Source organism: Nuphar pumila, chromosome 4, assembly GCF_984573655.1.
Source record: "Nuphar pumila chromosome 4, dmNupPumi1.hap1.1, whole genome shotgun sequence".
Taxonomy (NCBI): Eukaryota; Viridiplantae; Streptophyta; class Magnoliopsida; order Nymphaeales; family Nymphaeaceae; genus Nuphar; species Nuphar pumila.
In genome coordinates, this window is record NC_143252.1 from 119,347,897 (window position 1) to 119,360,872 (window position 12,976).

A 12,976-nucleotide genomic window follows, 5' to 3' on the forward strand; every position below is an offset into this window, starting at 1 on the left:
GTTGGCTCTTTTTGAACCAAAGTGGCATTGTCTACAAGACATAGAACTCCGCCAAAATCAAATAAATGCGGAGCACTTTTTTCATTTTATTAGTGGATTAAGATCGAAATTTGAATCAATCAAATCCGTTCTTTTTCATCGATGAAAGGTTCCCTCAATAGAAGATACAATAGAAGAATTAAGCATGGAAGAGAATAGGCTAAAAAATAGAATCACCAAAAGTGACGATGACTCGGTTCTAGCCGTATCTAGACCGAAAAACTATGTTCGCACATACAAACCTCCAAATTATGGGAGGACAAATGATGAGAGCCACATAAATGAGTTTAAAAAAAGGAAAGTCATTTGTTACTATTGCCGAGAACCGGGACATGTGAAAACCTATTGTCCAAAATCGAAGAAACTATATGAAAAGAAGGTTGCCTCTGTCGGAGCTCCTCAAGAATCAAATAGACCATCCATTGGAAGCATGTCCTTAACATAATTAGTAGAGACACTTCAACCACTACTCAAAGGAGCATCTTCATCCACTGGATCCATTGTTTCTTCGTCGTCATCTCCGATCTTGGTAAATCTCTTTGGCTCCTTGACTCAGGTGTTTCTTTTCATATGACACCAAACATTAATATGTTATCCGAATGTCATAACTCAAATGGGTCAAATGTTTTTACCGCTGATGGGACATCTCTTGAAATCAAAGGAATAAGAAATTTTAAAAATATGTTTCAAAACTTCAAAAGGTTTTGTATTCCACAAGTTAGATATATTCCTAAACTCAACTTAAATCTTTTATCTGTCTCTCAATTATCTGACCATGGATATAATGTTTCCTTCTCCTCTCATGGTTGTCGAGTGAAGGATCACCAGTCAGGGAAGCTGATTGGGGAAGGCCATAGGGAAGGAGGCTTATACTACATGGATTTTTTAGAAATACTCAAAAATACATTATGTTGTAATGTTAAAAAAATAGACTTGGATCTATGGCACAAGAGACTTGGCCATCCGAGTGTATCCTAGTTCTAGTTTTTTCCAAAGATGATTTTTTTTTTTGTAATTTTAAAAACTTTCCATGTGAAAAATGTATTCTTGGAAAAATGAAGAGATTACCTTTTCAAGAAAAAACCTTTGTCTCTTTTCGACCACTTGAGTTAATACATTCAGATGTATGGGGACCCACACCTATTATATCAGAAGGTGGTTTTATGTAATTTTCGTAGATGACTTTACAAGACATACTTGGATCTATTTCCTTAAAAATAAATCCAAAGTTTTCTCACACTTTCAAATATTTCATAATCTAGTCAGAAATCAATTTAAGAATGATATTTCAATCTTTCGCACCGATTCAGGGGGAGAGTTTTTTTCAAAAGAATTTAAAGATTATTTGAATCTATATGGTATTACGCATCAAAGATCTTGTCTCTATACTCTTCAACAAAATGGTTTAGCAGAAAGAAAGCATATGCATATTATAGAAACAACAAGAACCTTACTCATTACACGTCAAGTACCAAATACTTTGGGCTGAAGCCACTCTAACCTCAATTTATCTTATTAATAGAATGCCATCTTCTTCATTAAACAATATATCTCCTGTTGAAAACTTTTTAAACAAATTCCAGATTATTCTAGGTTAAAGGTTTTTGGCTGCAAATGTTTTGTATTTTCTGACAAAAATAATAAACTCTCCCCTCGTGCTATTTCTTGTGCCTTCTTAGGATATGCGAGTCATCAAAAAGGCTATAGATGTTTTGATCTTAAAACAAAAAAGTTATATGTATCAAGGAATGTATCCTTCTTAGAAAATGAAAGTTTTTTTGAAAGTAAGAACTCTAAGGGAATAGATGAGTATTCGTTTCTATTGGACTTAGTTCCAAAACTTGATGAAGGTAATATCGATGAAAGTCAAAAAAGATCAAAATGACACGATAAATACAAAATCATTTAGTAATCATCAAGATTGTATTCAATACTGTAGGCGAGGTAATATAGAAAAACCATGTGCTCTCGAAAAATATACTAAAGAACAAGAATAAGTGTCAATCAAAAAGTCATCTAGAGTATCTAAAATTCTCAGAAAAATTGTGTGGTATGAGTCTTTTTCACCAAAGTATCAAGCCTACATTGCCTTAATACACTCCTACATAGAACCTTCTAACTATGCTACAACAAAAGAACAGTTTGAATGGGTCGAAGCAATGACAACAAAATTAAAAGCTTTAGAAAAAGCAAGTACTTGGACTATTCAAGATATTCTACCAGGTAAAAATCCTATAGGTTATCGATGGGTGTATAAAGTTAAAACCAAGAGTGACGACACTCTTGAGAGGTTTAAAGCCCGATTAGTTGCCAAAGGTTATTTCCAAAAGTATGGAGTAGACTATGAAGAAACTTTTGCTCCAGTTGCTAGAATGACCACAATTAGGATCTTAATAGCTCTTGCCTCCTCAAAGAAACGACATATATATTAAATGGATGTTAAAAATGCATTTTTCAATGGAAGTTTAGTCGAAGAAGTGTATATGGAACCACCATCTAGCATCAATATTCCAAAAAGAAAGGCTCTTCGTTTAAATAAGGCTTTGTATGGGCTTAAAGGAAGCCCCAAAAGCTTGGTATGATAAATTTAGTCAAGTTATACTTGATTTTGGTTTTCAATCTTGTCTTACTGACACAACTTTATTTGTTAAGAATTCTGATACAGGTATTATTATTCTTCTCCTCTATGTAGACGACATGATCATCACTGGAAGTGATAAGCAGGAAGTTGACAACATTAAAAAATTTCTCAAAACACACTTTGAAACAGAGTTACCAGAAGCGCATCTAAAGTAGGGGAAGCGCACTTTCCCGATACGCTCTTCAGAAGCGCGAAACACGATGCTTCTGAAATGCACAGGAAAGCACACATTTATATTGGGAAGCGCATACCCAATTAAAGGGGTACGCGTACCCCATTAATGTGGTACGCGTACCCCATTCATGTGGTATGCGCACCCCATTCATGGGGTACGCGCACCCCATTCATGGGGTACGCGCACCCCATTCACGGGGTACGCGCACCCCATTAAAGGGGTACACAGGGTGTGATTTTATAGTTTTATCCTTTTGTTAAAGCTTTTTTTCAAAAAAAAATTACAAGAACGAGTTTTTTTAGTAAGGTCAAAATAGAGATTTTGAAAAACCCGTGAAAACAAAACTCGAAAGGGCTTTAGGTTTTTTTTTTTTCACGCCGCAGCTGAATCCGAGTCTCCGCCCTTCTCTCCTCTCTCTGGCAACCGATCGACGGAATCCAGAATTCAGCGACCTTCACCGACGTCCGACGACCTCCACCGACCGACGATGAATCCATTTAGGTACATACCCATCTCTCCATCTCACCCTTAGTTTAGCATACCCCTTCCTACTGGATGAGATGGACTTTCCATATGAGATGGTGTTGGAGGTAATAACCAGTTACCCGGTTGTTGTTCGATTGTCGAATTGCACGTCACGGGACACCTACTCGGCGTACTGCATATAAAAGTCCCAGATTTCTGATAAGCCAGTTCATTAGTAGGCAATCTTGTGCTTGACTCCCTCATCAATGAATTGGAAGGCTAATACCTCCCTGTGCCTGAAACTTGCCTCCTTGCTCTTGAAACTGCCTCACTAGAGGATTACTTTCCTCACGAGATTGGTCAACAAATGGCACAACAAAGCCATGGGTGTCATCTGCAGGAGTCCAGAAACCAGACAACAGATCAGAGTAAGAAGGCTCGGGCCTGAACAATGACGTCCAAAAACCACCTTATAAAAAAAGTCAGCTATTTCACTCTCGATAGCATCAAATTACTAAAGATGCGCTCTTGTTGGAAAGAGCTGATACACTTTTTTCTTCTTCATATTCGATTAAGTTACGCAATAATCCCCATGGGATTCGAGCTCAGGAACCCTTAATTATGAATGATAGAGCAACCCAACCATCCAGCTATCTCATTCAACCTAAAAAGGGTTGATATATTTGTACCATGGAAAAGGAAAGACAGGAATATCTTGAAATTGGAGAAAATTTAGATGCACTTGAAAAAAGATTGCCATACAGCACCCATTTCTGAAAGGTGCATCATTTTCAAATACTTCAGTCATACTCTTTATCAGTTGTCAAACACCAAGCCTTACTTATCTGTGATCTTGGTAGATCTTATTCAATTAACAAACACCCTACCATCGACCCCCATATGTTCATCTTATCCTGCCTAAATTTTGGTAGGCTTGTTTAAAAGATCTATATTACACTAAAAAAAACTATTATTTAATATAACTCAAGTACTTTACATTGCAGAATCTGCAAATAAGCTTTACACGTTAATAGGATTTTCTTCTTATTTTTGCAAATAAGCTTTATACGTCAAGTACTATATTGATTTGTCATTTTCTATGTTGCAGAGAGATTTACAACAATCACAACATCAAATAACAAGTCATTTGATTCTTTCGTTGAAAAAGGTAGGCTTTTTAGCCAAATTTATTTGTTTTCTTAATGCATTATTTAGTGCTTGCATGCATTTGCTAAATGATTGCAACAACAATGTGAATTATGATCTTCTCTTGATGTATTATTTTTTAAATGCTAGATAGTTACAATATGATGCATTTGTTAGATAATTGCAACTTATATTATTTATTGTCTTAGATACATGTTTTATTTTGTAAATGATGACATAAATCTTATTTTTTGATAAAATAAAAATATATAATTACATTTTTGCTTCTCTTTCGATTCTTATTCGCTTCCCTTTCGCTTCTCACTCGAATCCTACGTCGCTTCCTTCTTCGCTTCTTAGGTCGCTTCCGAGACGCTTCCTGGTTCGCTCCTAAGTCGTCCCGCGCTTCCCGCTTCCTAAAATTTTAGAAGTGCCTCGCTTCCCGCTTCTGCTTCCCGTATCGCTTCCCACTTCCTCGACTGACAACTCTGCTTTGAAATGAGTGATTTGGGTTTCTTAAATTTTTTTCTTGGCATAGAAGTTGCTTATTCTTCTAGAGGTTATTTGCTAACTCAATCTAAGTTTGCTCTAGATATTGTTGACAGGTCTGATATCTCAGATTAAAGATAGGTTGACACTTCCGAAATTATAAACATCAAAATGCAGATTGATGATGGGGAACCACTTCAAAATCAACACCTTACAGACAACTTGTCGGGGCACTGTCTTATCTTTTTATTACAAGACCTGACATTGCGCATGTCGTTCACACAACAAGCCAATTTCAGCATGTTCCTACCACTATTCATATGGGATCCGTTTTACACATTATTAGATATATTAAAACTTTCATTTTTCGAGGACTTTTCTTGTATGCTTCTTCCTTAGATTTAACTACTTATACTGATGCAGATTGCGGGGGTGATCCCAATGATCGACACTCAACTACTGGTTTCTATGTATTTTTAGGTGAATCATTGATTTCCTGAAGGTGCAAAAAGCAACAAAAAATCTCTCTCGTCAACTGAAGCCGAGTACAGGGCTATGGCTACAACCATTATAGAGGCGCTTGCTTCATGACATGGGTGTTGAAAGTACATGAGCATCACGACTATGCTGCGACAACAAAAGTTCTATCTATATTGTCAGCAACTGGACATTCCAAGAACGCAACAAGCATATTGAGATGGATTGTTACTACGTGCGAGAGAAATTTCTACATGGAACCATTGATCTTCCCTATGTTTCTTCAAAATATCAACTAACAGATTTCTTTACCAAACCTCTCACTGCTCCTCGATTTCACTTTCTATTGGACAAACTTTTGGTTATTTAACCGTAAGTTTGAGGGAAAGTGTTAAATAATGTAACATCATATGTAATCTTTTTCTTTTTAGTTTAGTTATGTAGTTTAGTTAGAGTTTAGTTAGAATAGATTTTATTCTTTTTAATTTAACCTTTTTTGTCTTTTTGCACTTTTTGACCAAAGTCAAAAAACATGGGTAAGATTGTCGTTGGACTCCCAACGGCTCTATTTAGAGCCAGCCATTGGGAGCCCAACGACTCCCTCTTCCCCTCTCATTTGCATTATAAATATGGGGCTTTGCCCCCCTGTAAAAGTATTCTTTTAGTGGGTGTTTTTCCCAGCTTATAAAATATGTATTTTTTTCTTATGTTATGGCATACCCTCTCTTGGGTATTGTGTATGAACCCTTTGTTAAAATATATGTACTTACATATGTATATACTTATAAGTATATATATATGTGAAATACCTGATAGGGGTATTTTAGTCATTTCACATAGTTGTTTTAGAAACAACTATTTTCATTAAATAAGATATATATATATTTTTTTTTTGTAATTGCTTTTTTATCAAAGCATTGGGGGTCCCACATGTAGTCGTTGGACCTCAACGGTCATAAATATGACCGTTGGGGGCTCCAACGACCATATGTGGGAGCCCTCAATGGCTCCCACTTCTTCTCCTTTTTTGTATAAATAGCGGGTTCCTTCTCTTGTATTTCATGGCGTTTTAAGCCTTCATTCAATAAAGATTCTTATATTTTTATGTGTTGCCTTTTTGAAGGCTTCTTGTGTTGTCCCTTAGTCCACTATTTCTATATTTCTCATTGTGGGTTTGTGCTTGTCCATTATTGGACTGTGTAAATGCATTAAACATTCTTATTATACATTTTCGCATACTTTCTTACATGGTATCATAGCTCGGTTATAATCATGCTAGTCCTTCGGTGCATCAGGAAACGTGATATTCAAAAATTTGAAAAAGTAGTGAAGTATTTGTTACCTCTTTTCTTTCTCTATCCTTTGGTGAAGTGTTTGTTATTTCTTATCTCTCTTCCTTTTACTTGGAATTACTTGGCATGTATTCTTACACTTTTCAAGTATTTAGTCCATGCATTACGCATGAGAAAAACACTTGTTTTTTCTTTACCATTATATATATATGCAAACATATATATATACATATATTTTGCATGATTAAAATAAAAACAAAATGTATGTTTTTTTTTTTTTGAAAATTCTAAAATAGTATTTTAACCATCATTGAACTTGTTTTAAGGAAACTAGATATATGTATCATGTTTGAATCTTGAAGCCTTTTCGAAAATAACTCTAATATATATATATATGTTTATATATAGTCATGAATTATTAATTCTAGATGTTTCATCAATCATATTCTTATCTTAATGATTTGATAATGATATCTTATTTTACAAAATATAAACTTGCATTTCACACACACACACACACACACACACACACACACATATATATATATATATATATGATAATCGTCAAATACAATTTATATTTCATCCTTGATAGACATCCGTGTTCGTGTTTAAAACTTTTGACTCATTACATGCTTAAAATGTAAAATTTTATATAAATCCTATCACTTGCACTTATTTGGTTGCAAACATGTCTTTTGTACAAGATATGTGGCCTTAATTATTGCATGAGTTTTTTTTCCTCTATGAGAATATATGCACTTGGCCTTTTATTTGACTCTCTTTAATGATATTAATTGTCTCATAATCATGTTGTGAGCTAAATCTAAATAGTATTTTTTCGATATCATTTACATTATTTTTAGAATCATTGGATTCCTTGCATATGATATGCTTTATTGCATTTATCTCTTGATTGATGTACTCATGAACTCTTTTTGAAGAATTGCTTATAATAAGCATGATTCTTATTAAAACTTAATTTTCTGTGTGGGTTCATCCCACTTTAATGAGATATATTTTTCTCTCTTAGTGTGTGCACTCTTTTGAGTATTTCGGTTCTTGTGAGTGTGTTGAATGAATCTTTGTGTTCATTGAGAAAGATCTCTTGTGAGCTTCTTTTTGAAGTTCCATTTGGGGTTCTTAAAAATTGATTATTTGTGGGTTTTATCTCACTTGAATGAAATTCATTTCTCTTTTATATTTTGCTTTCTCTTTATTGCTCTTATGTGTGAACCCTAGTGGTTCATGTGAGAAAGCTTTGTGTGTGAACCTATATGGTTCTTATGAGAGATCATTTGTGAAAAATCTTTTTGTTTGTAAGTTCTATCTTCTTACATCACCAAAATTATCATAGGAAAAATTTTGGAACTTTATATGTTCCAATCGGTTCCTTTTATAAATTAGATAAGTTAGCTATTTATAACTTGCTTATGTTAACAATACTTATAATTACATGAGCATATAAGTTCAAGTTTTTTCCATCTACCATTATTTGATTTGAAACCATGTTTTTTCAAATCGGTATTTTGCTTGGAAAATAACTTTCATAAATATTTGTTGCCTTTTTATGGCATTTGTATAGCCCATCACAAACTTTATATAATGCATCGATCTTCTTGGCCTTGTTATTATTGAATCAAAGATGTTTGTTGAGGTGAGTTACGTGCACCTTGTGTTATGTCATTTTAGATTGTCAACTTGTAGTTTGACTCTAAATGACATGTTTTGTGATCTCTGAGTATGAGTGTGTGGTATCACTCATTTGTTCTTTGGCCATTGACTTTGTTATAGATGCTCTTAATTATGTGTACCTGTGATGGATGTCTAACTTTTGAGACCATAGTGTTTCTAGATATATTGAAAAATTGATATTTTTTAAATTGTATTTTCATTACAAGCTTTCTTGCCTCAAGTGTCTTCTCTTTTTATGCTTTTTATCTAAGTGTCATCATATGTAGACAAGAAATGGTTGTTCACACCTTCGTGTGTGCTTTTAGCCCATTGTTGGCTTTGTGCTCTTGCTCTAGTAGCTGACACACTTTTTTTAAGTGTCATTATATGTAGACAAAAGTTGTTTAGTCACACCTTCGTGTGTGTTTTTAGCCTATTGTTGGCTTTGTACTCTTGTTCTAGTCGCTGAACATAATAGATTTTGAGTGTCATTATATGTAGACAAAAGATGTTTATTCACACTTTCATGTATGATTTTTAGCCCATGGTTGGCTTTTGTACTCTTATTCTAGTCGCTGATACACTCATTTCAAATATCATTATATGTAGACAAGAGGTGTTTATTCACACCTTCGTGTGGTCCTTTGGCTCTTTAGTAACATTATATTTATATTCTTGTTCTAGTCCCTTATACACTTGATTTGTGGGTTTTGGAGGTCTAATGAGGTGATTGCTTGTAGTAGGATGAACTATTGTTGAGATTTGCAAAATTCCATATTTACGGGAATTCTTAACTTGGTTTTGATTTGCATGTATCATTCCATTTATCATATGAGATTTCTTTCTAAATTTTAATCCTTACTACTTGTTTCTTCCTTGCATAGAAAAATATTTATCGATAAAAATTCATATCATTGATATACATATTTGGAAATCATTTTTACATTTTGAAATTTACCCTATAATGGATTTGTGAATTTTGCACACTAAGTGCTTGTGGTGTTAAGCTTTCTAGCAAAGCTCCTATTCACTTCAATAAAAGTTCTTATTTTTTATGCCTTTCAGCATTTGTGTTTCCATTTATGTAATGTGCCCTTGTGTGCATCCCTTTATGAGGAATTAGTGCTTGCATGCACTTAGCCTCCTTCTGATTCTTGTGGGTTAATCAAGTCATCTTTTGACTTAATCTTATTGAAGATTTTTTCACATTAAAGTCATCTTTCGAACTTGATGTTCTTTTAGTCTTGATGACATTTTCTCAATTATGCATAAAAGTTATGTATAATGTATATATTAGCATGAAGTTAAGTAGCTCTTTCTAATGCATGGAGCTTTTTGCTCTTCGTGTTTATTGTCTCTTTGTAGACATTATACATTGTTTTTTTGAAGACTTTTTCACATAGTGCTTGATTGAAATGCTTATGTAGTTTTTGATAAATAAAGATTCATTATCCTATTATGATATTCCATTTAGATATCCTTTTTATGGGATTTGTTTGAAATGTCTCTTAATAGACACTTTTTTGAGAAATTAGTATGTTTTTTAGAAGATCACTATTTCTTCTAAAATAATTTTTATGCATAAGTGTTTATTTCATCTTAATGGATCATGTCCTTTAAATAAGATAATTATGATTTACCGTCGTCCTTGAGGAATGCTGCCTTTTATCTAATGATTTGAAAAGTTGTTACTATCTAGTTTAAACCACTCTTGCTTTTCAATATATTATTGTTGCAACTCTTGGGTTAGAATATTTTTTTCTTGTATACTTTGAGTTTTTTTTTTGGTTTGTTCATTCTGTACCGGATCTTTGAAATGTGATACCCTCATCATAGAGATAACCAATGAAGAGACTTGGGGATGATCACCAATAAAGGCTTTTTTGAAGACTTAGAGTTGCACGAATTTTCTGAAATACCATAAAGATGAAGTTTTTCTTTGAAGAGTGGGGCTTCTTTACTAAAGCTCTCCGTCTTATTTTCCTACTTCGCAAACTTTCGGTCATCTCCCCGTAAAGTTTGAGGGGGGGTGTTAAAATATATGTACTCACACACACACACACATATATATATATATATATATATATATATATATATATATATATATATATATATATATATATATATATATATATATATATATATATATATATATATATATATATGTGTGTGTGTGTGTGTGTGTGTGTGTGTGATACCCTATAGGGGTATTTTAGTCATTTCACATAGTTGTTTTAGAAACAACTATTTTCATTAAATACGATATTTTTCTTTACTTAATTTTTTATTTTTTATTTTTTATCAAAGCATTGGGGGTCCCACATGTAGTCGTTTGACCCCCAACGACTATATGTGGGAGCCCCCAATGGCTCCCACTTCTTCTCCTTTTTTGTATAAATAAGGGGTTCCCCTCTCTTGTATTTCATGGCTTTTTAAGCCCTCATTCAATAATGATTCTTATATTTTTATGTGTTGCCTTCTTTGAAGGCTTCTTGTGTTGTCCCTTAGTGGACTATTTCTATATTCCCCATTGTGGGTTTGTGCTTGTCGATTATTGGACTGTGTGAATGCATTAAGCATTCTTATTATACATTTCCGCTTACTTTCTTACACCCTTGTGGTTCTTGTGAATGGTCTCTTCGGTATTTTGATTGAAGCCATTTGAAGATTCGCTTGGTGATAATCCAAGAACTCATCTTCTTTCATTAATGAGGTTTTTTAGTATGATGTGCATTTTTCTAGGTTGAACTACTTAATATGGACCTGCTTCTGCATTTGTTGTTGATATTATTTATGGCATAAGACTTCTGTCGCTAAAAGTAATCTTCAGAGACTTGCAATAACAAACTAAATTTTGATTGATTGCATGCCAAGAACATGGTTGCACAAATGATTACAATAGACAGTGGACTTGATGTAATCACAATTAAGTACTCAAGTTAGCACAACTGCTGCTAAGTCAGTTTTCAGAAATACCGTGGAGAATCATCGGTGTTCTCCCGAACACCTGGTCTAATGAACTCAGCCCATTATGGGTGAGTTTCAGTGGCACTGTCAAGGCCATAATTGGTTTGGATGGAAATATCAGATTCCTTTGCCTATTTCTGCCATAGCCGTTGGCTAACACCTCTTCTCGAAGCTTCCTAAGTAAATGGTTGGCTTAGGTTTTATGAGATTTTTGCTCGAACATGTCAAGGAGCCAACGTGTAGCTTGTGTAGGCATAAAGATCCAATTCCAAAACCCATGGAACAGTGGGCTGATCTCATTATCCCAGGTGCTTCGTAGAATACTTGTATTTTTCTCAATATAATACCAGCTTGTTAGTGCATGATTATTGAAGATTATGTTAGCTTTTCATCTGCTGGCACTGGTAATTAAAGTGGGGATTTTTATTAATATGTGATAAATTAGACGGACTGCTGTTTAGCTAATCTTATTTGGGGAAGCGCAGATGCTAATTTCACATATATACCACGTGAAACCACAATTCATTTTTTTAATCTCAAAGCATTATGGAAAAACATTTCCTGTTTTCATGGTCTTTTTTCCTAGGTCACTATAGAAGGGGACAAAAAAGATGGCTCTGGTGGCTGCCAGTATGACCAAATCTGTAATGCACGTTTGCCTAGAGGGCTGGATCCACATTCTGTTTCATCCGAGGAGCTTGCTGCATCTCTCGGGTATCGATTCTCTCTCTCTCTCTCTATTATATGTGTGTGTACCATCCCCATGCACTTGATAAAACTAGGGTTGTTTACAAAATTCCAATCTTTTTTAGTAATTCAGATTTATTCCCAGAAAAATAGGTAATTCAAATCCATACTTCATTTCTTCTATCATTAACCAAAAACTTACTGGGGCTTGTTCTTAAGATGTTCATATTCTCACCTCCATATCTTCATTTTTCCCTGATAGTTGTTAAAAATAGTCACCACTTTTTACTTATTTCTGATGTCTCCATTTTCCTTTTTCTTTTTATTTCTTAAATCCCTTCGTAACCATCTTTTACATTTACCTGCACACACCACCATGTTTCACAATGAAATGGTATGGAATGCACAAACCGTCTTCACTCTTGTCATTGAATTAGCACCTCTCTCTCTCTCTTGTCTTGTTAGTCCTGACTGCATCTGCAATATGACCCAGATTTGGATTCATGCCATCCAGATATAGCAATACTCTAGACCATTTGCATCTCTACCCAATATCACAACTCTCAAATCCTAAGCAGGTCTGCCCCAAAATTTAACCAAATTTTGAGGAATTTAAAAAAAAAACAGCGGAAATATTCGATTCAACCAGGCTAAGCATTTCAAACGCGTCACAGGAATCTTCAAAGCAATTAACATTCATTTCATTTTTAATAAAAAGTTTAAAATATAAGATCAGAGTTCAGAATAACTGAATAACACATTTAACAATAACCAAATTGAAATATAACATCCCGGGAACACAATAGATCATATATCTTGGTCCGCATATCATCCCACAAACACTCTTAATCTTTTACTCTTCTCCTGAAAAATAGTAATATAATTTGTGTCAGACTACAACCAGTCTGCGAAGGAGAATACTAT

The 12,976-nt window shown here is 34.1% G+C and overlaps 1 protein-coding gene across 8 annotated transcripts in view; it reads left to right on the forward strand.

Moving 5' to 3' along the window:
• LOC149840809 (uncharacterized) overlaps window positions 1–12,976 on the forward strand; it is a 122,896-nt gene that overhangs the window by 71,988 nt on the left and 37,932 nt on the right. For all 8 annotated transcript variants that reach the window (XM_090003352.1, XM_090003351.1, XM_090003349.1 and 5 more), the window contains one exon: window positions 11,952–12,079. In XM_090003352.1, the coding sequence (XP_089859478.1) occupies window positions 11,952–12,079 (128 nt within the window). The remainder of the gene's footprint in view (window positions 1–11,951; window positions 12,080–12,976) is intronic.